This window comes from Hypanus sabinus, chromosome 7 (genome assembly GCF_030144855.1).
Source record: "Hypanus sabinus isolate sHypSab1 chromosome 7, sHypSab1.hap1, whole genome shotgun sequence".
NCBI classification, from domain to species: Eukaryota; Metazoa; Chordata; class Chondrichthyes; order Myliobatiformes; family Dasyatidae; genus Hypanus; species Hypanus sabinus.
In genome coordinates, this window is record NC_082712.1 from 118,490,877 (window position 1) to 118,515,233 (window position 24,357).

At 41.9% G+C, this 24,357-nt stretch overlaps 1 protein-coding gene across 1 annotated transcript in view; it reads left to right on the forward strand.

The window, feature by feature from the left end:
* creb3l1 (cAMP responsive element binding protein 3-like 1) overlaps positions 1–24,357 on the forward strand; it is a 169,864-nt gene that overhangs the window by 91,465 nt on the left and 54,042 nt on the right. The window contains exon 2 of the mRNA XM_059975474.1: positions 320–518. Coding sequence (XP_059831457.1) covers positions 320–518 — 199 coding nt within the window. The remainder of the gene's footprint in view (positions 1–319; positions 519–24,357) is intronic.

Genomic DNA, 24,357 nt, shown 5'->3' on the forward strand with positions numbered 1-24,357 from the left:
TTACTCAGGAGATTCTCTGCCGTAACTGTTTAACTTACCGGATGCCGTAACTGTTTAACTTACCGGATGCAGTAACAATGCTTAATCAGGAACCTCCATGCAGTAACGATGTTTAATTGGGTCTTGTAATTGGGATGACTGTTCAACACTACTGTTTAAGTTAGGGGACATATGACCTAACACGTCCAAGTGAGGGAGAGTCAGTGATAATATCAATCAGGGTCTTGTTGTGCAAGGTATAGTTTTGTCGGGTTGTACGTGCTGACATTATTTAATTGGGCTCTGTGCAGTTACACATTTCTTTTCCATTCACTTGCAGCATTTTTCGGAAAACTTGGATGATTTCTCCAATGAGCTGTTCAGTAGTTTCTTTGATGACCAGCTGCTGGTTGAGAAGAACCCTCTACTGGACATGGAGCTTGACCCAGCCACACCAGCCATCCAGGCAGAGCACAGCTACTCCTTAAGTGGAGACTCGGCTCCTCAGAGTCCACTCATGCCAATCAAAATGGATGAAGGTAGGAAGGCTGCTTGTGGGATATGGGTGAGTGGAAAGCAATGGAACAGATCAGAGAGTGAAATGCTTTGCTGTGATGGATTTCTATTTGGGAATAAAATCAGGGAATGAAAATTAGTATCGCATTCACAATATAGAAGCGAGAGCCAATATCACACACACTGAACTGGAGAGAGAGCTAATATTACACACACTGTACAGGAGTGAAAGTTAATACCAAACAAAATGTATAGGAGAGAGAGTTAATGTTATACTACACAGGAATGATTTTACATCCTCGTACACTATGTGTTCCGAAAGGCTCAGAATCACGTGCAATATAGGAGAGACGGTCAGTATCAAACACTATACAGGAAAGAGAATGAGAACCAGGAGAGATATAAATAATATTGTGATGTATAATGTGTGAAATATATGAGATATTCCTGTGGTGAACTACATATACCTGTCTGGACACGCCCCTCTGCTGACTGCTGCTGTGGCTCCTCCCACAGACCCCTGTATAAAGGCGGCTGGAGGCTCTGCTCCCCCCTCAGTCTCCAGGATGTTGTGTGGTGGTTTCATGCAGCTAATAAAAGCCTATCGTTTGCCTCCCATCTCCGAGAGTTATTGATGGTGCTTCAATTCCCTTTGCCCCTTCATTGTCTATGATTTTTCCTCTGTACTGTATGTGCATTCTCCCTTTCTCCTGAACTATTTCCTCAGAGTCTGTTATACTTCTCTCTGTCTTGTATGTTATAACTCTTTCTCTGTAGCACACGCAGTACCCATTCTCTTGTCTTTCCTGCTGTAGTCGCTGTGATATTAATTCCCTTCCTTGCTGTATTATATCCAGCAGGAACCACTTGGAGCCAAGCCACTGTAAATTAGTTGTCCACTTTGAAGCATATGGAGCTTATTTCTGCCTTGCATGGGCCGATTTATGAGGGTCTGTGGCCTATACATCGGAAGTGCAAGTTAACAGTTTCATTCATGTAGAGCACACCTTTAAAACTTGCCTTTAGTCCAGTAATGTTTCCTTTCTGAAGCTGCCACCCCATAGGATTATTTTCAGAGCAACCACTACACTACAATGCTGTGATGTATATCGTGCTTTTTTTTTCCACTTTAGCAGCTGACATGTATGTTGCTCACACTGCCCTTGCTTGTGTTAAACTGATATGGATGGCATTTTAACAGACAAGTTTTCCTGCTGAAACTTGCAGCTTTGTAGATTGCAGAGGAGAATTAGCTTTGGAAGTAACTGTAAACTTAGCTTGTTTTGTGGTTTTTGCACCTTCTGATTCACTGTTTTTACTAAGTGAAAACAGATGAAGCTTTCAGGCTTGTTTTCAGAGATTATTCATTCTGTTGGATTTCTCTATTAACCCTCACTGTTCTGCTGGATCTATGAACATTATTTTTATTTTTTTTTAACTTGAAGGCTATCACCTATCACCCCGCTATTTTGTAGGAGGATCCCCAATGTCGTTATGCAAGTCTATGCTGTGATAGAAAGATGTGCTGCTCCTTATTTATACTTAAGTGCTTGTAGTGGAATTGCTATGTATGTAATGGTGTTCCTTCCCGTCAGCTTGAACCACCAGCCTGGCCAATTTTCGCTGATATCTCCCATTAACAAGGACAACTGCCATTCACTGGATATTTTTTTTGTTTTTCACACCATTCTCTGTAAACTTTAGACTGCTGTGCATGTAAGTCCCAGGAGATCAGCAGCTTCTGAGATACTCAAACCACCCCATCTGGCACCAATGGTCAAAGTTGCTTAGATTACATTTCTTCCCCGTTCTAATGTTTGGTCTGGATAACAACTGAACCTCTTGACCACGTCTGCATGCTTTTATGCATTGAGTTGCTACCACGTAATTGGCTGATTAGATATTTGCATTGATGAGTTGGTGTCCAGGTGTACCTAATCAGGTGGTCACTGAGTATAACATCCCAACTCCTGTACTAAATACTTAGCTTAGGCCAATGTGTCAAATACTTTCTTTATGACTCTATCTAGCTGTGATGCCATTTTCATTGACTTATAGACTTGTATTCCAGATCTCTCTGTTCTACTGCACTCCCCAGTGCCCCACCACTCACCGTGTAAGCCCTACTCTAGGTGGTTCACCCAAAGTGCGACATCTCATACTTGTCTGCACTAAATATCACCTGCCACTTTTCCAGCTGGTCCAGATCCTGCTGCATGCTTTGATAGTCTTCCTCGCTGCCCACTACACCCCCAATCTTGGGTTCCCTTGCAAATTTGCAGATTATTTTAACACATTATCATCCAGATCATTGATACAGATGATAAGCTGCAATGGAACCAGCACTGATCCCCATGGCAAACTACTAATTACAAGCCTCTAGTCAGAGAGGCAACCATCTACTACCACTCTCTGGAAAATGTCTAATCCAATTTACTACCCTATCTTGAATGCAACTGCACCTTCATGTCCAATCTCCCAAGCGGGACCTTGTTGTGGGCCTCACTAAAGTCCATGTGGACAACATCCACTGCCTTGTGTCATCACCAATAACTGGAATCAGAACACTTACATTTGGTTATGCTTCAAACATTATTTTACTCGTGCACAAGGAGAATAGCATAGTCCCTGTCACCCACACTGTTCTGAAACTTGAACAGAGAAATGTCATTTTCATACAGAATTGTCCAGCACTTACAGAAATTGACCACTTGGTAAACTATATACAGTATGTTTGGAAAAGGATCTAGTGCTTTCCTGGCATATATGATGAATAAACTCTTATGTTTCCAACGATTATAACCGATGTTTCGATGACAAACTCTGCCATCTTCATCAGGGATGATGCCTGGGTGTGTCTAGTCTGGTGTCCAATCAGGTTTCAACTCTTGGTTTACAAGAACTGGAATTTGATTGTAAACAAGGTGGGAGAGCAGAGACCTGATTGGATGAGGACGAGCCAATTGGGAGGGACAGACTGCGAGGATATAAATACCACTGGACTAGTCATACCCAGGCATCATCCCTGAAGACGATGGCAGAGTTTGTAATTGAAACATTGGTTATAATCAGTAACTGTACCCAACTGTATGTTTGAATTCCTTGCAAGAACGATCACCATTCACAATGAGGTACCAAATGTAAATTGACACTACAAGCTGCCAACCGACGATACTTGAAGTCAGTAAAACAATTTTCCCCTGGTTGTTGTGTGTGCCCTGGATCACTTACCTCATCTCCAGACTCATACTGTGCTAAGGGAAGCAGTGCTCTTCAAAGACCTTTCTTGCCTGCACTGACTGCCCTCTATCTGCAGTCTACCCTTGTCTGGGTATTATGATCTCCCTTGCCTTACTGCAGCTTCCATAGTCCCACCGTTTAGTCCTGTTGAGGACAGCACAAATCTTACTGAATTTCTGTAGCACAGAGTCTCTGATATTCCATGACAGTTTCAACAGGGCCCATTTGGCTGTTTGTTCAAAATGGAGGCAGCTGCTTTGTGGGCCACGGCTCCACAGAGTGTTCTTGGGCAAAAGATTAAAATGATTATTACAAATAGCAGGGAATATCACAACCACTAGTAAAGAGTGAAAGCACCTAGAGTCCCCATGGTGATGATGGAATCACATGTAATTCCTGCCGAGTCTTCATAACCTTGTGTGTTTTTAGCTGGGTACACACAGCTAAGTCAGTGATGTTCTTAGGTGCGTGCAACAGTCCTGACAAATAATGGCACAAGTACTACCTCTCAGGCAACAGAAAGTCTAGTGCTGGTTGATTTTGAAGGGCCACACAATGGGTGCCAGCCTTTCGATGGTACAGGTGGCCCCTGTTTTTCAACGTTCGCTTTACGACAGCTCGCAGTTACGAAAGACCTACATCAGTACCTGTTTTCACTAACCAAAGAGGATTTTCACTTTTATGAAAAAAAGATGCCCGCTTTATACATGTGTTTACCTCGAGAAAGACTACAATGACCGTGAAGCCTTGTGCGGGCAGTTGTGCGCGCATGTGTGTCTGTGCTGATTTTTTTTCTCTCCAAATTGATTTTGGCTCGCTGTCTTCCCTATTCTGATAAGTGAAACTACACCGTACATACAATATTTCTACTTTATATAGGCTGTATATTATTTATCATATCATTCCTGCTTTTACTATATGTTCATGTTATTTTAGGTTTTAGGTGTTATTTGATACGATTTGGTAGGTTATTTTTTGGGTCTGGGAACGCTCAAAAATTTTTCCAATATAAATTAATAGTAATTGCTTCTTCGCTTGACAACATTTTGGCTTACAAACGCTTTCATAGGAACGCACTACCTTCGGATAGTGGGGGAAACCCATAATGCCATCCACAGTCTGGTGTGTACCGTGCAGTGCTAAGACTGTGTTAGTAGCTGGTTTCTCCAGTAGTGTGGAGCCCATGTTGATGCTTTCACAAGCCAGTCTGGCGGATCCCCAGAACAGGAGCACTATAATCCAGAAACGCTGTCTTCAATGGCAGCCCCACAGAGTAGGATGTAGAGAGATTGTAGGCGGGTGGTAAATCTATTGTGCAATGTAGGCCAGATAGCAACAACCCCTCCATGGATTCGATTTAGGCCAAAGATACCACATTTTTAAAGAGGTACTCCTGGCAGCCAGTGATAAGCACGGTGGCTACACACCCAGTAAGTTTCATTGACATGATTCGGAGGGTGACTAGTGGTATTGGCATTACACGCACTGTTACCCAAGTCTAGTCCCTTCCTTTGATGGTTACAGTAACACATTTCACCTCTATCCCCATGAAACAGCTTTGGAGCAATATCCATACTCGCCTTCATCATCTTTCCTGGTAACTTCCTCAGAAACTTGTTGACAGATCCAGGAAGTTCAGCCAATCATTTTAGCCCTCAGAGTAACGGCCTTTTCTGCCCAGCTCCACTGCACCATCTCATTCTCTTGCCTTTTGTGTAACTCAGGCCTGTCCACTGATTCAAATTCTATCACTCCCAGACAGTGGATAAACATTTTCAAATGCTATGTCTGTTGTTTTATTTTCCACAGTAAGTGAGTCTTGAATTGGCAAACCCACCCACACACGAGGGAGAGGAGCTACAGATTACAATGAATCGAACCCCATGTCTGACTCTGATCTTCAAGGGATTTTCAGATATGAGCAATGTAGGCCAGGGTCACGCTGACCTCTTGCAAATTGTTTGCTGTGTCAGACACCAGTGATCTCTTCAGACCAGAGAAACATGTATAATAGAAAGTTATTTAAACATTAACCCTCTGTATATTTTCTATTTAACTTTTTCCCCTGCCAGCCTTTAGTTTGTAGTGGTGTTCTTCAGCAGCCCTAAGCTTGATCAAGAACTCTGACTGAGGCTATTTCTGGAGGTATCATCAAAACTTCCAAACTTAAACTATTCTTCCCAAAACATCCACCATTAGTTGCCTGACACAGACATCTCCAGCCTATTCAGAATCGGACAGATTTCCCTTCAGCTGACTGGAGATGCTTAACTGAGCCAAATAGCTGTATTTTAAACTAATAAATGGCAAAAAAAAGTTTTAGTTTTTTTCACTCAGTGTTGAGAAAAAGAGTCCAAGGAATTTATTTCCAGCACAACTCTGGGGGGTCAAATAAACAACCTGGTCAGTCCAAGAATTACCTGCTTTAAAAGTGCATTGGCCACCTCAAGTGACAGGCTATGAAGCAACCAGACAGGGCAAATGAAGCGCAACCTTTTTCTTGCCAAGACTCAGCATCATCAAAGGGAAGTTCAGGCGGTGCGCCAAGAACATCATCAAAGGGAAGTTCAGGCGGTGCGCCAAGACTCAGCATCATCAAAGGGAAGTTCAGGCGGTGCCAAGAACATCATGCGCAGAGCCTCCGATGGAAAGCTTGGAGTTTGATATATTTTTCCGTGGAGTGTTTGCATTAGTCACGTAAATTGGATCCAGTCACATGAGCCGTCTCACTACCCAGGAGCCAGTTCTGGTGATGGTACAGAGCTATTAACGCAGTGAAGTTCCTCCTTTCATTATCCACTCCAGGAAACAGTTAACAATATATAACAGCTGCACTGCAGTTAACCTTAACCTGCAGCACCAGGGCATGTAAGAGATCAGACTAGAAAGCAGGCTCTTAGAGCCATCCATTCTGCTTAGCCCTAACTGTCTAGGTTTCCCTCCTACAGAGACAAAAAAAATAGTCCTGTTTTAAGATGTTGTCTGGATTTTATTTTTGACGTCCTAATGCGGCGTACTGCTGCTTTGCGTACAGTGAATTTGCATTCAAAATAATTACCTAAAATTACATGGGACTCTCAGTTCAAAACCAAGAGATTCAGCCCATTGTAACCCTACTCTGTTTAACCTTCTCTCCGTATTCTTGTATTCATCCTGTGTCCATGTATTCATGTGGCCAATCTCTTTAACTACTCTTTGTGATCACGAGTCCTGCATTCCAGTGACTGGGTGTTGAGGTTTCTCTTGAATTCTTTGCTACATATGTTAGAGACTTAGGTTTGGATTGCACGATTTCAAAAGTGCAAAAAGAGCAGTTTATTTTTGAAATTAAAGGAAGCTAGAAGTTTGCAAATATTTGGCATGAGATCTGAAACTTTGACAAACTTTTATAGATGTGCAGTTGAGAGTATATTAACTGGCTGCATCACGGCCTTCTACGGAAACACTAATACCCTTGAACAGAAAGTTCTACAAAAAATAGTAGATATGGATGGCCCAGTCCATCACTGGTAAAGCCCTCCCCACCACTGAGCTCATCTACATGGATGACTGTTGCAGGAAAGCAGCATCCACCATCGGGGACCCCCACCACCCAGGCCATGCTCTCTTTTCACTGCTACCATCAGGAAGAAGGTACAGGAGCTTCAGGACTCACACCATCAGTTTCAGGAACAGTTACTACCCTTCAACCATAGGCTCTTGAACCAGAGGGGAGATTTTCACTCAGCTGCACCTGCCCCATCACTAAGATGTTCCCACAACATATGGATTCACTTTCAAGGACTCTTCAACTCAAATTCTCACTATTTATTGCTTGCTTGCTTCCCTATCTAATTACTTACTATTTCTTCTTTCTTTTTGTATTTGCACAGTTTGTTGTCTTTGGCACACTGGTTATCTGCCCAGTTGGTGTGGTCTTTCATTGATTCTATTATGATTCTTGGGTTTAATGAGCATGCTCGCAAGAAAATGAATCTCAGGGTTGTGTATAGTGACATACGTATATTTTGATAATAGATTTACTTTGAACTTTGGACATGCATTGGTAGGAAGGTCTGCACAATCATAACATAATAAACACAAAGGGACAGTGGAGAAAAATTCCATATCTGTTAATATAACTCTGACCACAAAAATGTTAAGCGCCACATTAATTTGGGTTGCCACTCTGAGTCATCAACTTCTGCCACTAATTATTGATAATCATTTGAAATCAGGCAGAGTTGTGGGTATTGTCTTACTCGTGTTATGATTAGTATGTTACAGTTGATTTGCTGGGCTGTGCATCATAGTAGGGTTAATGAGTAGTGCGTTAGCACAACACTTTACAGTACCAGTGATCCAGGTTCCATTCCCACTCCTGCCTGTAAGGAGTTTGTATGTTTTCCCTGTGACCAGGTGGGTTTCCTCCCATAGTTCAAATATGTACCGGTTGGTAGGTTAATTGGTTATTGTAAATTGTCCAGTGATTAGAATTTGGGGGTTGCTGGGCAGCATGACTCATTTCTATTCCTATTCCGCATTGTATCTCATTAAACAAATAAATACATTTAGCAATGGTGGACAGGACATTTAGCATCAGTGTTTATGTCCATTTTATAGTAGTGTGGGCAGGCAGTGTGTTACTGCTCTGTTGTTTTACATTAGTGTTGATGCTCTTCATAATAGCAGCTTATTGGGCAGTATATTAAGGTATTGTCAAGAAGCAGCGTGTAATGGTGGTGAATGTGGCAATGTGCCTTTTGTAGTGAGTAATGTGTCAGAGACTGGTGTACTGTATTTACATTCAGATTCAGATTCAGTTTATTGTCATTTAGAAACCACAAATGCAATGCAGTTAAAAAATGAGACAACGTTCCTCCAGAATGATATCACAAAAGTATATGTCAAAACTGATTACACCAGAAAATCCACATAACATTTGGCAATCCCCAATCCAGAGTCCAGAGAGCCTGCTGTGTGTTAATATCGCACTACCAGCTTAGCGCGTTCCCTGGAAAGGAGTTCCAAAACCACCAGACAAAACAAGACCAAAAACTAAAGCTACAAGACCTGCACAAAACCACACAGTTACAACAGTGCAAACAATAGCATAATTGATAAAAAACAGACCATGGGCACAGTAAAAATAGTCCAAAGATGTGAAAAGACTATAAGTTCGAAAGAAACCAGCACACAGTTTTCACAAGTCCTCAGAGTCCCAACTGACTCGTCATTCCACGCCGGCAGCAGAAGGGAATACCCCCACTATGGACTTCCATGGCGCCACCCGACTCAGCCTCACAGATGCAGCACACAATGAAAGCTCCGTTGTACCCAGCCTCGCAGACGCAGCACACAATGAAAGCTCTGTCGAACCCAGCCTTGCAGACGCAGCACACAGTGAAAGCGACCTGACCGCAGCGGATTCTGAGTCCGTTGAACCTCTGACCATCCCCTCCGGCACAGCTTCGAGCACCATCCTCTGCCAAGCATATTAAGACGGGCCCGCCAACGGCCATCGGCAACGCGACCCCGAGAACTGGGGGCCTGTTCTTCCCAGCAGAGTCCCGGACCTCACAGCAGCAGCAGCAACAAAGAAGGTCTTCCTGGAGATTTCCTGATGTTCCTCTGTGCTCCCACGTCCGTTTTCAATCGATTATGATTGTGCACGGCACCCCGCTTCACAAATAACAGATAATCAGCTCCGGAGTGGCCGCTGCAAGCTGCGTCGCACCGCCATCTGTGAGGTGTTACCGTCATTTAGTCTGCTGATATTGTTGCAATGTCATTGGGCAGTACATTAATGCAGCATCAAGAGTCAATATATAATAACAGACTGTGATATTAGTCTCAATGTTTATTGTGTGGTGGACAAAGTGTTATAGTTCCAAAGGACATAGTTGATCAGTGTGTTTGAGGTACTATCATTAATAGGCAATATTCCAGGGGGGTGTTGTAGTATCTGTGAACAGGATGTTGCCATTGTGTTAGTGGTCCGGGCACTGCAAGAGCGACAGTGAACAATTTATTATGGTAGCTGTGAGCAAAGTACTGCTGTGGTGATGGCAAACTGCTGGCTACGGCAGTGACAAATATCTGGTACTGTGTTGAGAGTGGCTCATTTGACACCAGTTACTGCCTTAATACAGATTCCTGTTCCTCTGCATAGAGCAGGGACCCCCATGACTCTTCATGGTAAAAATGAAACCTTCTACATAACAGCAGAACTTCCATTTTCTTTATAAATTTTTCAACACTGTTCTGAAGAGACCAGAGGTGTTCTTGATTAATATCACTAAAACACCTTTTGTTTGTGGTTATGCACAAACTAAGTGTCTTGCACTCCAACAGTGGCTGTAACTTAAAAGTACCTCATTGACCATAAAGGGGCTTTGACCTGAGGCTGTGTGAAGGCTCTTCCAGACTGTGTTGTATGTTCTTGTTATCAAGCAGTGGTATATCTTTGCTTTAACCATGAGCATTGTGAGGCTCTGGTATTCAGTCTATTGCTTTGAATACAAGCAATATATTACATATTCTCAAAAACTTCTATAGATGTACCGTGGAGAGCATTCTGACAGGCTGCATCACTGTCTGGTATGGAGAGGCTGCTGCACAGGACTGAAAGAAGCGGCAGAAGGTTGTAAATCTAGTCAGCTCCATCTTGGGTACTAGCCTACAAAGTACCCAGGACATCCTCAGGGAGCAGTGTCTCATAAAGGTAGCATCCATTATTAAGGACCTCCAGCACCCAGGGCATGCCCTTTTCTCACTGTTACCATCAATAGACAATAGGTACAGAAGCAGACCATTCGGCCCCTCGAGTCTGCACCGCCATTCTGAGATCATGGCTGATCATTCACTATCAATACCCAGTCCCTGCCTTGTCCCCATATCCCTTGATTCCCCTATCCATCAGATATCTATCCAGCTTCTTCTTGAAAGCATCCAGAGAATTGGCCTCCACCGTCTTCCGAGGCAGTACATTCCACACCTCCACAACTCTCTGGGAGAAGAAGCTCTTCCTCAACTCTGTTTTAAATAACTGACCTCTTATTCTCAATCCATGCCCTCTGGTACTGGACTCTCCCAACATCTGGAACATATTTCCTGCCTCAATCCTATCAAATCCTTTAATTATCTTAAACGTTTCAATCAGATCCCCTCTCAATCTCCTCAATTCCAGAGTGTACAAGCCCAATCTCTCCAATCTCTCTGCATAAGACAGCCCTGCCATCTCAGGAATCAACCTAGTGAATCTACGCTGCACTTCCTCAATTGCCAGAATGTCCTTCCTTAAACCTGGAGACCAAAACTGTACACAATATTCCAGGTGTGGTCTCACCAGGGCCCTGTACAAATGCAAAAGAACATCCTTGCTCTTGTATTCAATTCCCCTTGTAACAAAGGCCAACATTCCATTTGCCCTCTTCACTGCCTGTTGCACTTGCTCATTCACCTTCATTGACTGGTGAACTAGGACTCCTAGGTCTCTTTGCATTTCTCCCTTACCTAACTCGACACCGTTCAGACAATACTCTGCCCTCTTGTTCCTGCTTCCAAAGTGGATAACTTCACATTTATTCACATTGAATGACATCTGCCAAGTATCTGCCCACTCACTCAGCCTATCCAAGTCTCCCTGTATTCTCCTAACGTCCTCTTCGCATGTCACACTGCCACCCAGTTTAGTATTGTCAGCAAACTTGCTGATATAGTTTTCAATGCCCTCATCTAAATCATTGACATAAATCGTAAAGAGCTGTGGTCCCAATACAGAGCCCTGTGGTACCCCACTAGTCACCTCCAGCCAGTCTGAGAAACACCCATTCACTGCTACCCTTTGCTTTCTACCATCAGGTAGGAGGTACAGAAGCCTGAAGGCACACACTCAGCGATTCAGGAACAGCTTCTTCCCCTTTGACATCTGATTCCTAAATGGACATTGAACCCTTGGACACTAGCTCACTTTTTAAAAATATACAGTATATCTGTTTTTGCACATTTTTAATCTATTCAATATATGTATACTGTAATCGATTTATTTATTATTTTTAAATTTAATTTATCATTTTTTTCTATATCATGTATTGCATTGAACTGCTGCTGCTAAGTTAACAAATTTCACATCACACGCCGGTGATACCTGATTCTATTACAGTAGTAATCAGCACCGTGTTGTAACAGTGTTGGCATAATAATAGCATCATGTTCCAGCAACAGGCCAAGGACCTCACACATTTCGTATGTTATTGTGCGGCAACAGACTGGGGAAAGTGTTTGCAAACATCCTTCATCGAAAGCTCCAATTACATATTTCATTTCAGCTTTCTGCTTGGGTCCGCACTAAAGACAGACTATCAAATTCAATTAACTCCACATGCTGTTATTACAGAACATGATGGACATAGCAATGGCTATGAAAATAGATGGAAACTGACAATATCCCCAGCTGCAGTGTATAAAACTGGAGCTCCAGGCGAGTACTTGTAAACTAGCTGCTAAAGGACAGTTATGATTCTGGCATCTATCTGATAAATGGCACTCAACTGAATAAAGAGAACTAATTTCTACAGAAATACTAGGAAGAACCAGAGAAAGATGTGTCTAGGCTGCTTTCCTGAAAGTAATCTGCTAGGAGCAATGCATTAGAAATTCCTTTGCTCAATCCCAAATAGCAGTGCTGTCCTGTTTTAAAAAAAATAGACTTAACTAGAGTAGGATATCTCTATGCACATTTATGGGTGCCTTATCGCATGTCAACAAATTAATCTAATTTCTAGACAGGATTTGATTTCTAATCAGCATTTTTAATTTAGTGTAAAACTCTCCCAAACAATAATTACGCAACATGCAAAGTTCATCTACGTTACATTTGACAAACAGTTCGTATTTATCCAGAACCACATATCACAAACTCAGTTTCCCCTGAAATTGTACTGTTTAAATAGCCAATTGTCCAAATGAATTAATTGTCCCCAGCAAGGGCTCTGGCCTTCTACATCCTCAATACAACTCAATACTTGTGCCTTGACTGTTGTGTCCATGGAGATCAGGGTCATGGTCAGCTCTAACTTCCTAGTGTCAGGATTATTCCAGAGTGTTTCGGTTAATCTTGACAACACCTCACAATCTGTTGCTTACTGCGGGATGCAGGATGTCACCCAAACTACATGTTCAGTTGTTAGAAGCAGGCACATTGCCTGTGTTGGAAGCTTCCCCGGTCACTCGCCCCTGTAGCTGAAAGATCGCTGCCTGAATTGTGGTATTTTCCATTTACAACATGCCAGTGCTGTGTATAAACCAAGATCAGTAAGAATCAGCAGTATATTAACAGTGAACGTTGTGCCAAATCCAACATTGCAACATGACACTGCTCTACGAGCAGTCATGGATAGTGCATAATGTACCTGAGTAATAATCTAGGAAGGGAAAAAGCACTCTTGAAAGTTCTAAAAGAGGTAGCATTAGAGATAACAAATGCTATGATTATTATCCTCCAAGCTTCTGTAGATGCTATGGACTGAAGAATAGCAAATGTGGCGCCACTATTGAAGAAAGGATGACAACAGAGCACTACCAGCCTCTTATTTATTGTTTTATTAGTCATTGTAATTTAGTAACCTAAAGTATTGGAATCAATAATGAAAGATCTACTAACACCTTTAAATATGATTATAGTATTGAGCAAAGCCAACATTAACTTATGAAAGAAAAATAATGTTTAACTATTCTGCTGAAACTCAGATGCAGTTAGTTGGATATGGACAAGGAGAATACAATGAATGTGGAGTAATTGGATTTTTGGGAAGTGTTCAGTAAGGTCCTCCATCGGAGGTTTCTTAACAAGGTTAAACAGTCAGAAGTTGGCTGATATATTGCAACACATACAAAATGCTGGAGAAGGTTGGCGAGTCAGGCAGGATCTATAGAGGGAAATACACAGTCAATGTTTCGGGCTGAAAAGCAAGGGGCAGAAGCCACAGTAAGAAGGTGGAGTAAGAAGGGAGAGGTGAGAAGTTACCAGAAGTCAGAGAAAACTATTTTCATGCCATCAGGTTGGAGGCTACCCGGATGGAATATAAGGTGTTACTCCTCCAATCTGAGTTTGGCCTCATTGTTTTAGTAAAGGAGCTCACGGACAGACGTGAGCTGCCCTAAAGGATTAAGAACAATAAGACCAGGAACAGAATTAGGCCATTTGACCCTTTGACTTTGCTCCATCTTTGGATCATGGTTGATTTATAGAAACATAGAAAACCTACAGCACAATACAGGCCCTTCAGCCCACAAAGTTGTGCTGAACATGCCCCTACCTTAAAAATTACTAGGTTTACTCATAGCCCTCTATTTTTCTAAGCTCCATGTACCCATCCAAAAGTCTCTTAAAAGACCCTATAGTATCTGCCTTCACCACCATTGCTGGCAGCCCATTCCACGTACTCACCACTCTCTGAGTAAAACACTTACCCCTGATATCTCCTCTGTAACTTTTCCCCAGCACCTTAAACCTGTGTCTTCTTGTGGCAGCCATTTCAGCCCTGGGAAAAAGCCTCTGACTATCCACACAATCAATGCCTCTCATCATCTTATACACCTCTATCAGGTCACCTCTTATCCTCCGTCACTCCAAGGGGAAAAGACTGAGTTCACTCAATCTATTCCCATAAGGCATGCTCCCCAATCCAGGCAACATCCTTGTAAATCTCCTCTGCACCCTTTCTATGGCTTCCACATCCCTCATGAAGTGAGGCGACCAGAACTGAGCACAGTACTCCAAGTGGGGTCTGACCAAGGCCCTATATAGCTGCAACATTACCTCTTGGCTCCTAAATTCAATCCCATGATTGATGAAGGCCAATACACCATACGCCTTCTTAACCACAGAGTCAATCTGTGCAGCTGCTTTGAACGTCCTATGGACTCGGACCCCAAGATCCTGCTGATCCTCCATACAGCCAAGAGTCTTACCATTAATACTATATTCTGCCATCATATTTGACCAACCAAAATGAACCACTTCACACTTATCTGGTTTGAACTCCATCTGCCACTTCTCAGCCTAGTTTTGCATCCTATCAATGTTCCACTGTAACCTCTGACAGCCCTCCACACTATCCAACCTTTGTGTCATCAACAAACTTACTAAATCATCCCTCCACTTCCTCATCCAGGTCATTTATAAAAATCACAAAGAGTAAGGGTCCCAGAACAGATCCCTGAGGCACACTACTGGTGACCGACCTATGTGTAGAACATGACCCGTCTGCAACTACTCTTTGCCTTCTGTGAGCAAGCCAGTTCTGAATCCACAAAGCAAAGTCCTCTTCCTTGGATCCCATGCCTCCTTACCCTCCCAATAAACCTTGCATATGGTACCTTATCAAATGTTTTGCTGATATCCATATACACTACATCTACTGCTCCTCCTTCATCAATGTGTTCAGTCACATCCTCAAAAAATTCAGTCAGGCTTGTAAGGCACGACCTGCCCTTGACAAATCCATGCTGACTATTCCTAATCATATTATACCTCTCCATATGTTCATAAATCCTGCCTCTCAGGATCTTCTCCATCAACTTACCAAACACTGAGGTAAGACTCACTGGTCTACAATTTCCTGGGCTATCTCTACTCCCTTTCTTGAATAAAGGAACAACATCCACAACCCTCCAGTCCTCTGGAACCTCTCCCATCCTCATTCATGATACAAAGATCATCGTCAGAGTCTCAGCAATCTCCTCCCTCGCCTCCCACGGTAGCCTGGGGTACATCTCATCTGGTCCCGGCGACTTATCCAACTTGATACTTTCCAAAAGCTCCAGCCCAACCTCTTTCTTAATATCTACATGCTCAAGCTTTACAGGCTGATGCAAGTCATCACTACAATCACTAAGATACTTTTCCATAGTGAACACTGAAGCAAAGTACCTCTGCTATTTCCTGTGGTTCCATATACACTTTGGAACAGGTCCTATTCTTTCACATCTTATCCTCTTGCTCTTCACATACTTGTAGAATGCCTTGGGGTTTTCCTTAATCCTGCCCGCCAAGGCCTTCTCATTGCCCCTTCTGGCTCTCCTAATTTCCTTCTTAAGCTCCTTCCTATTAGCCTTATAATCTTCTAGATCTCTAACATTACCTAGCTCTCTGAACGTTTTGTAAGCTTTTCTTTTATTCTTGGTTAGATTTATTACAGCCTTTGTACACCACGGTTCCTGTACCCTACCATAACTTCCCTGTCTCATTGGAACGTACCTATGCAGAACTCCACACAAATATCCCCTGAACATTTGCCACATTTCTTCTGTACTTTTCCTTGAGAACATCTGTTCCCAATCTATGCTTCCAATTTCCTGCCTGATAGCCTTGTAATTCTCCTTACTCCAATTAAACACTTTTCTAACTTGTCTGTTCCTATCTCTCTCCAATGCTATTGTAAAGGAAATAGAATTATGATCACTATCTCCAAAATGCTCTCCCACTGAGAGATCTGACACCTGACCAGGTTCATTTCCCAATACCAGATCAAGTACAGTCTCTCCTTTTGTAGGCTTGTCTACATATTGTGTCAAGAAACCTTCCAGTACACACCTAACAAACTCCACCCCATCTAAACCAGTCGCTCTAGGGAGATGCCGGTCGATATTTGGGAAATTTAAATAATCCCATCACAACAACTGTTATTATTACACATTTCCAGGATCTGTTTCCCTATCTGCTCCTCGATATACCTGTTACTATTGGGCGGCCTATTAAAAAAACCCAGTAAAGTTATTGACCCCTTCTTGTTCCTAACTTCCATCCACAGAGATTCCGTAGACAATCCCTCTATGGCATCCATCTTTTCTTCAGCCGTGACACTATCTCTGATCAACAGTGCCAACCCCCCCCCCCCCCCCGCCATTTTTACCTCCCTCCCTGTCCTTTCTGAAGCATCTAAAACCCGGCACTTGAAGTAACCATTCCTGTCCCTGAGCCATTCCAGTCTCTGTAATGGCCACCACATCATCTTTTTCCTCTTTACCACATTCTCCTGCCTTTTCGCTGTCACCTGTGATGCTCCTTCTAATCAGCAACCTCTGATATACCCGTGCAGGCCTCTCAGTACTGTGATGTTAACTGTTAAGGCTAACAAAATGGCTTCTCTGTATTGTTATAATGAAATGGCTTTTGCGGACCCCCGTTTGCCCTATGTGCTGCACACTGAAGCGATTGCACCACTGGCGAGGTGATGGCAGTTTACCCTAGGCAAATGGGAGTAAATTGGGGGCACAGATGCTACACCTGCTTTAACTATACCCAATGACTTAGTCTCCACAATGTGGTAAACTACATATACCTGTCTGGATACGCCCCTCTGCTGACTGCTCCTGTGGCTCCTCCCACAGACCCCTGTATAAAGGCGGTTGCAGGCAACAAGATGTTGTGTGGTGGTCTCTTGCTGCTAATAAAAGCCTACCGTTCGCCTCCCGTCTCCGAGAGTTATTTGTCTCCATTTGTGGTAAATGTCCCTTCCTTATCTACTCTGTCTAGGCCTTTCAATGTTCAGTAAGTTTCAATGAGATTTCTCTTCACTATAAACTCCAGTGAATACAGGCCCAGAGCCATTAAACGCATCCACCCTTTTGTTCCCAGAATGATTCCTGTGAACTTCTTCTGGACCCTCTCCAATACCACCATATCCTTTCTTATGTGTGGAGTTGTGGTGCAAAAGTTGAAAGTACATTTACTATAAAAGACTGTATAAATTATGCAACCTTGAGATTTGTCTCCTTACAGGCAGCCACAAAACAGGGAACCCCAAAAAAATTAGAAAAAGACCAGCACCCCATGCATGTATAAGGGGTTGTCAAATCTTAAAATACATTCGACTTCATACCTTAAAACAAAATGGGAGAAGGAGGGAGGGATAATTATATCTGAGGAAGAATGGACAACAATATGGAGATATCAATGGAAGTGTACCAGTTCACAGAAATGGAGGGAGTTTGGATGGAAAAACTTGATATGGTATTTTATTACACCCTCTCAGAAATCTCATTATGATTGTAACCCTGTTTGCTGGAGAAATTGTGGAAATCAAAATGCAAATCATTATCATATTTTTTGGGACTGCCCTGTTATCAAAAACTATTGGAGGGGGATACACAATGCCCTACAAGACATCTTTAAATGTGAAATACCCTCAGAGAGTAAGATATATACCTCAAGAATGGTTGAAAAGAGATAAATATTTAATGAATATACTGTTGGTGGCTGGTAAAAAGACTTTTACTAGGAAATGGTTATCACAGAAGAGCCCAACTTTAAATACATGGATGGAAATTACAATGGACGTTTACAAAATGGAGAAGATAATAGCATCTGTTAATCATAAGCTGGAACAATTTGATTCATACTGGGAAAAATGGTTTAACTGCATAGTGCCTCATAGGCCTGATTTTATTCTCACAAATCAATGAATCTGTTGTAAAAAAAAGATCACTCCCTACTTGTACATAGTTCTTTCCTTTTGCTTGTTTTTTCTTTCCACTTTTTTCTATTAAGTGTATACCCCAGATAAATATTTTGTGGAGATTTTGTGATATATATGATTATATGATATATATGTTCAATGTCTGAAATACATCTTATGGAAATGTTTGTTAGATGAACTTCAATAAAAAAATAAATCACAAAAGAAAAAGACCAGCACCCAACACCCTCAGATATTGTGTTCATTCATAGATTCCATAGATTTCTGGACCTTTTGAACACCAGTGATTATGGGAATAGTTCCAGAAGTGGATCAGTCATAATGCTCAGAAATGGTAGAACACATTCGAGGGACAGAATGTTCTTTTTGCATTCTGTTACTCATCAATATGTACAAATCAGCTGCATGTTCATGAATGTTTTTAGTATATGTTTCTCCATCCTGAGCTTGTGTTAAGGCAATTTCTCAGCCTCAGATTTCCAGCAGACCAACAGTAAATGTAATGAAAGAAACATGCCCCTCTCCAAGCCTTTGACATGGTTCAGAGAGCTCTCAAATAAAAGAAAATTCTCACTCTCTCTCAAGCAAAAGAAAATCCCCCTGTTATGGGTGATGATAGCAAGGATGCATTTGATTGTCCAAACCAAATCTGTCTCTCTATATCCCCAGTCTACTTTAATATTCTCCTTTGAAGTTATTGCTTTGATCAAAGATTTGAATGATTTGTTGTACTATCTCTTCCTGGAGCTCAGTGAAAGTTTTATTGATAATACTCCAGTAAAATATCTTGGAAGATGTGAAGATGCTACATAAATACATTGATGTTAAATTTAACAGGTGGGCCCACTCTTTGATCTGCTGATTTTTTTGGGGCAGTGCTGCTGTGAAATATATTTAGGCCTTTTGATATTATAACGCCAAAGATTGGTAAGTCCCTTTGATCCATCAAAATGGGAAAATATTGATCGAAGTATATCAAATTAGATTATGTTGTGAGCTGTGCAGTAATATCTTTAAAAGTGTTTGGGTCACACGCTTAGGTGGGTCATCGTTCCAATAAAGCTGCCTGCGTATCAGAACTCCTAAGGCAACTTTAATGCACAAACATCAGGGTGACAGGAACTTATCAGCTTTTGGTGAAATCCCCATATTCTGAGTTGATTTGCTGACCTCTGCAGGAGGGATGAGGAGATCTATATGAGGATGCTTGGAGTCTCTGGATACGATGATGGGCTTTTCAAACGGGTGATGGATTGTATGTTAGGAACATCAATCAGAATGGGCCATTCACCCCATGAGCCTGTTTCTGCATCCAATTAAATCATGGGCAACCTGTTCCTCAACTCTGCTTACTAGTCATTTGATATTCTATTGTAACATGAATGACCTGGCATACGTAGCCTTATTGGGGCATTTTCTACAATGCTGTATGTGGAAAAGTGCTCACTCAGGTGGAAATTCAGCCTCTTTCATCCAGGAAGCTGGCAGGGAGCTGTGTGATTTCTGCCAACCCATGGGCCAGATTCAGATACTACTTTTGGAATGAAAAGGTCAGCCCTAGGCATCTGTGCTGGCTGCTTTGAGAGGATAAAGGTGCAGATCAAAGATTCTGTAAAACAGTTAGACAGGCACTAATGAGGTTACCTTCTGCCAAGGACATTAATTGATAGTCGGTAATGAGCCTATTCACCCAGCACGAGGGCTTGTAGTTGGTGTGAAGAATGGACGTGTGAAAATGCATTGCAGCAGCAGCAGAACATTTCTGCTCTCAGCAGACGATGTTCGAGTGAGTAGGACTGTAATAAATCTAAAGTGCTTTTACGCTGTTCCATCAGCAGAAATTGTCATTCTCCTGTTGCTCAGCACCCCAATTCCCACACCACCCCAACCCATGGTGTATTCCAATCTCTCACCTTGATTCCACTGATAAACTCCAGTCCCACCTTATTCATAATCTTAACCCTTCAACAGTGCACTGCCTGACCCTTGGGCCATTCCTAACTCCCACACTTGCATTTATCTCCACATCACCTCTTGCCCTAAACCCTTACTCTACTATACTCACATTACATTTAACCTTTAGCCCATTCCTAACTCTCATCCTTAACTGTAATTCTTATGCCACCTCCCACTCTTAACTCTCGACTAAATCCTATTCACAATCTTAAACCCAATTCCAGCCCACCTCTCATCCTAAACTCCCCATCACATCCCCAATCATCTGTCCATTCCTACCTCTCACCTTTAACCCTAACCTACACCTTAAAACTTAACCATAATCCTACCCAACCTCCCCTTTACGCCTGCTTACCTATTTACTGCCCATTACTCCTGCTGGTATTTAGGGCATCAATGAAAGTCCTCCATCTGTCCTTGGCCACTCAGATGTAGAAGGTTCTTCATTGCTGTTTCTGTTACAATTTTGTTGTTAGCCCTGAGCTGAACCCAGAAGACCAGTGGACCACTCTTAGTCTGGTGTCTACCCTTTGACCTGTTTGGAATGGGTGAACCTACCAAGAGCCAAAGCACAAAGCCCTGACTTCAGTCGACATGGCTCTCTGAGCTTCCCAACCCAACAACACGGTTGTGGTCCTCTTGGGAGGTTTAAAGCCTAACGTTCTCTTAAATCTGGACATTATCCCCACTTTCCATTCATCCTGACAATATCCTGTTGAGAATCCTGGTGAATAAAATTCAGCAATTGGAATAAAGGTTACAGGTTTGTAGACTAACAACCTGGGAAAGGTAGCTCAGTGTACGGGTAACAGGCAGCCATGTGCACTATAATGACTGGGCCCTAATGCAAATTTCTTAGTCTCTTTTTTTCTTCCAAATCCCCTCATGACCTTGCCTGTCTCTATTTCTGTAACATCCTGTCGCCAAACAAATCGTGTGTGTGTGTGTGTGTGTGTGTGTGTGTGTGAGAGAGAGAGAGAGAGAGAGAGGGAGAGGGAGAGAGAAAGCTGGGGGGTGGACACACTTCGGGGTCTAACGTTTTACTGACATTCATTCTTTGTGGAACTCCTTTTTTTGTGGATGTTTATGAAGAAAAAGCATTTCAGGATGTATATTGTATACATTTCTCTGACATTAAGTGTACCTATTGAAACTCATTAGTCATAGAGGTTAGTGAACCTCCAGTTCTTTCTTCTATCCCTCCTCTGATTTCAGTGGTTAACTTTGGCAATCAAGATTTCAGATGTAATCTGTAATTCTCAACCTAAATCTTTTCCCCTTTCTGAAAGACAGATTGCCACATAGTTGCTAATCTTTGAGGTTCAAGTGCACTATCACCCTCTAAGGAATTACTTCAGTCCTGTGCTTTTGAATATGTTTCCAGCCTTACAAATATTTTTGGAAATTTTAATTTTGTTAATGTCTGGGAGTGCTCTATTACTTTAACTGAACCATAATTTAACTGTGACTGCTGATTTAAAGGAAGCTTGACAACCAAGCTTCATACTGCAAGGAGCCTCATTATCATAGTAAGAAACTCCAGATCTGGAAGAACTTCATTGCTATAAGTTGCAAAATAAGCAGTGGCCACGGTAGTGAAAAATAATCTTTGCCCTTCTACAATATAGTATTATGGGATCTTTTACATCCATTTAGGACAAATTAATACCTAACCTGAAAGGCAGTACTGGTGCAAAACTGATCTTTGAGGCAGAGACTTCTGTCAGAGTCATTTAAAAAATGAAAGTTATGTCTTTGTGTCCTTAAGATTCATGTCTGCTTTCATGAACCAGAATTCAATTGTCCAGAGGAAACTGTTCATAAAACAATGGTGCATGATTTTTTATATGAGGAGCTGGGCCGTTCCACTGGCTTTGCTGCTTTAACTCTGGGCTATGAAACATTCAACCAATATCACTATACCTGTCTCTGGATTATATTGACCAATGCAGAACACAGTGATCCAAGTGTGATCTCATTTCAGCTTTATAGAGTGCCAGTATTACTTCCTCCAGAGACTGGTGTTCTGTGGATCCACTTACACATCCTAAGGCTCTATTTAACTTGGCAAATGCTAATATACAGTCTGCCACTTTTGATGTCTGAAGCAATGAGATCTTGTGCCTGCTCCACTTTACTGAATGATCAGATTAAGGAGGTACAGAAGCCTGAAGGCACACACTCAACAATTCATGAACAGCTTCTGCTGCTCTGCCATCTGAATTCTGAATGGATATTGGACCTGTGACACTACCTCACCACTTCTTCATTTCTGTTTTTGCACTGCTTATTTAACTTAACTAATATATGTATCTTATTGTAATTCACAGTTTTTCTATTATTATGTATTGCATTGTTGCATTGAACTGCTGCTGCAAAGATAACAAATTTCTCAACATACGCCGGTGCTAATAAACCTGATTCTGATTCTGACACAGATCATCGGATTGCACACTTCCCTTTGCACAATCCAAAGGAAATGTGTTAGTCCTGACGAAGGGTCTCGGCCCGAAACGTCGACAGTGCTTCTCCTTATACATGCAGCCTGGCCTGCTGTGTTCCACCAGCATTTTGTGTGTGTTGCTTGAAATGTGTTGTATCCTGATTCAGGCAGGTAAGTTTTATGAAAGACAGGCCTGACTGTTGGGTGTCAGATTGAGTCAATTGAGGTGGTGGTGGCGGCGGCAGAGTCTAAGGGGCTACAAAAGCTCCTCAGAGGTCAAGTGGGGTTACAAACTAGGATCTGGGGTTTGGGAGATATTGACCGATTGATTAACAATTTGGTTAACAATCAGTTTGGGGGTAATGGATTGTGAGAGGGCTGGTAAGCGTTGTTTGAGGATTGTGATTAGATAGCAATGGGAGTAAATATCTAAATTAAGGGGAACTTACTAGAGGTGGATTCCCAGGTCAAGCTGGAGTCAGCTCAGGGGAGTTACTTACATTGAGGCTGCACTATTCAAACTTGGTTGTTCAGAGAATCTGCCATGTACTTCAGTGCTATATGAAATAATTTCTCTGCAAAGCTCTTACACGAGGTTCATCAGTGCTGAAAAATACGACTTGTCAACCAGGCACTTGATCAAGTTCGAATCAAGATATCATAATTACTGTACATTCCTTTCTGGAAAATGGTATTAATTCTCAAGAGCCAAACACTGAAAACGTTGCTCAGTGTTGATCGGCTGATGCTGTAGCAGCAACAAGAATCATCTGCGTTCTCTAATTATCACCCTGAGTTCAGAAATGACCCCTGGGCTTGTTCTGATGGTGCCTTCTCACTGTCATATACAGGAAGCTGAGTGTCTTCTAAACAGGTTTATTGGCTTTGGGGATGTGCCATTAAGTCTGCCATTTGATAGGCACAGTCAGTGTTGTGGTCTTTAAAATAGCTCACAGTAATATAATATTTCACAACATATAATTCAACTCTCTAATAAGCTTTGCTTCACTAAATCTGTTCCTGAGGAAATGTCTGATTCTTGGGTGACATGGACTTAAAATGCCACCAGTTAACTTATTTTGTGTTTTTAAACTTATTCTGAGAGAGAGATTGTTGACAGACATGTCTCATGAAAGATCTTGGGTTAAAAATAATAACTATGACCTTATTTTGAGCTCATTTGTTTAAATTTGGCCTATGACTGTGGATTGGAATTCAATAGACAGATGTTTATGCTACCGTAATTAACCATGCGATTGCATTGATTTTAAAATGCTTTATCATTTTGGTTTAAGTAAGTGTTTTCAAGTAATGATAACATTGTTAGACTTTGCTGAATTTAGTAACCCCTATGAATTAGTTTAAACTTCGCAATAAGGAGGAACTTGTGTTGTTGATCTACTCCTCACAAGAGGGTGAGTTGGCTTTCAGTACTCCTCCCTCGAGTTCTGAGGGACTCATTGAAAGTATATTTCTGCACATCATAAAGTTTAAGTGATGCATCATTGGAGTTATGAGACTGTACATAGTAATGGCCTTATTTTATAATAAACTTGTTCTTTGGATGTTCTGTAAACTCGGGGTTCCTCAAAGGAAGAGCAAACATTCCTCTTTCGTGAGTAAGGGCCCTCTCACTCTTCTGACTAACATTCCTTCCTTAACAAAATAAATTTTACTGGTCATTTGGGTCCATGATACTGCGAGGATTTGCAGTATGATGGGTGGCTAATTATTAACCATTTAACATAGGTTTTGAGACAT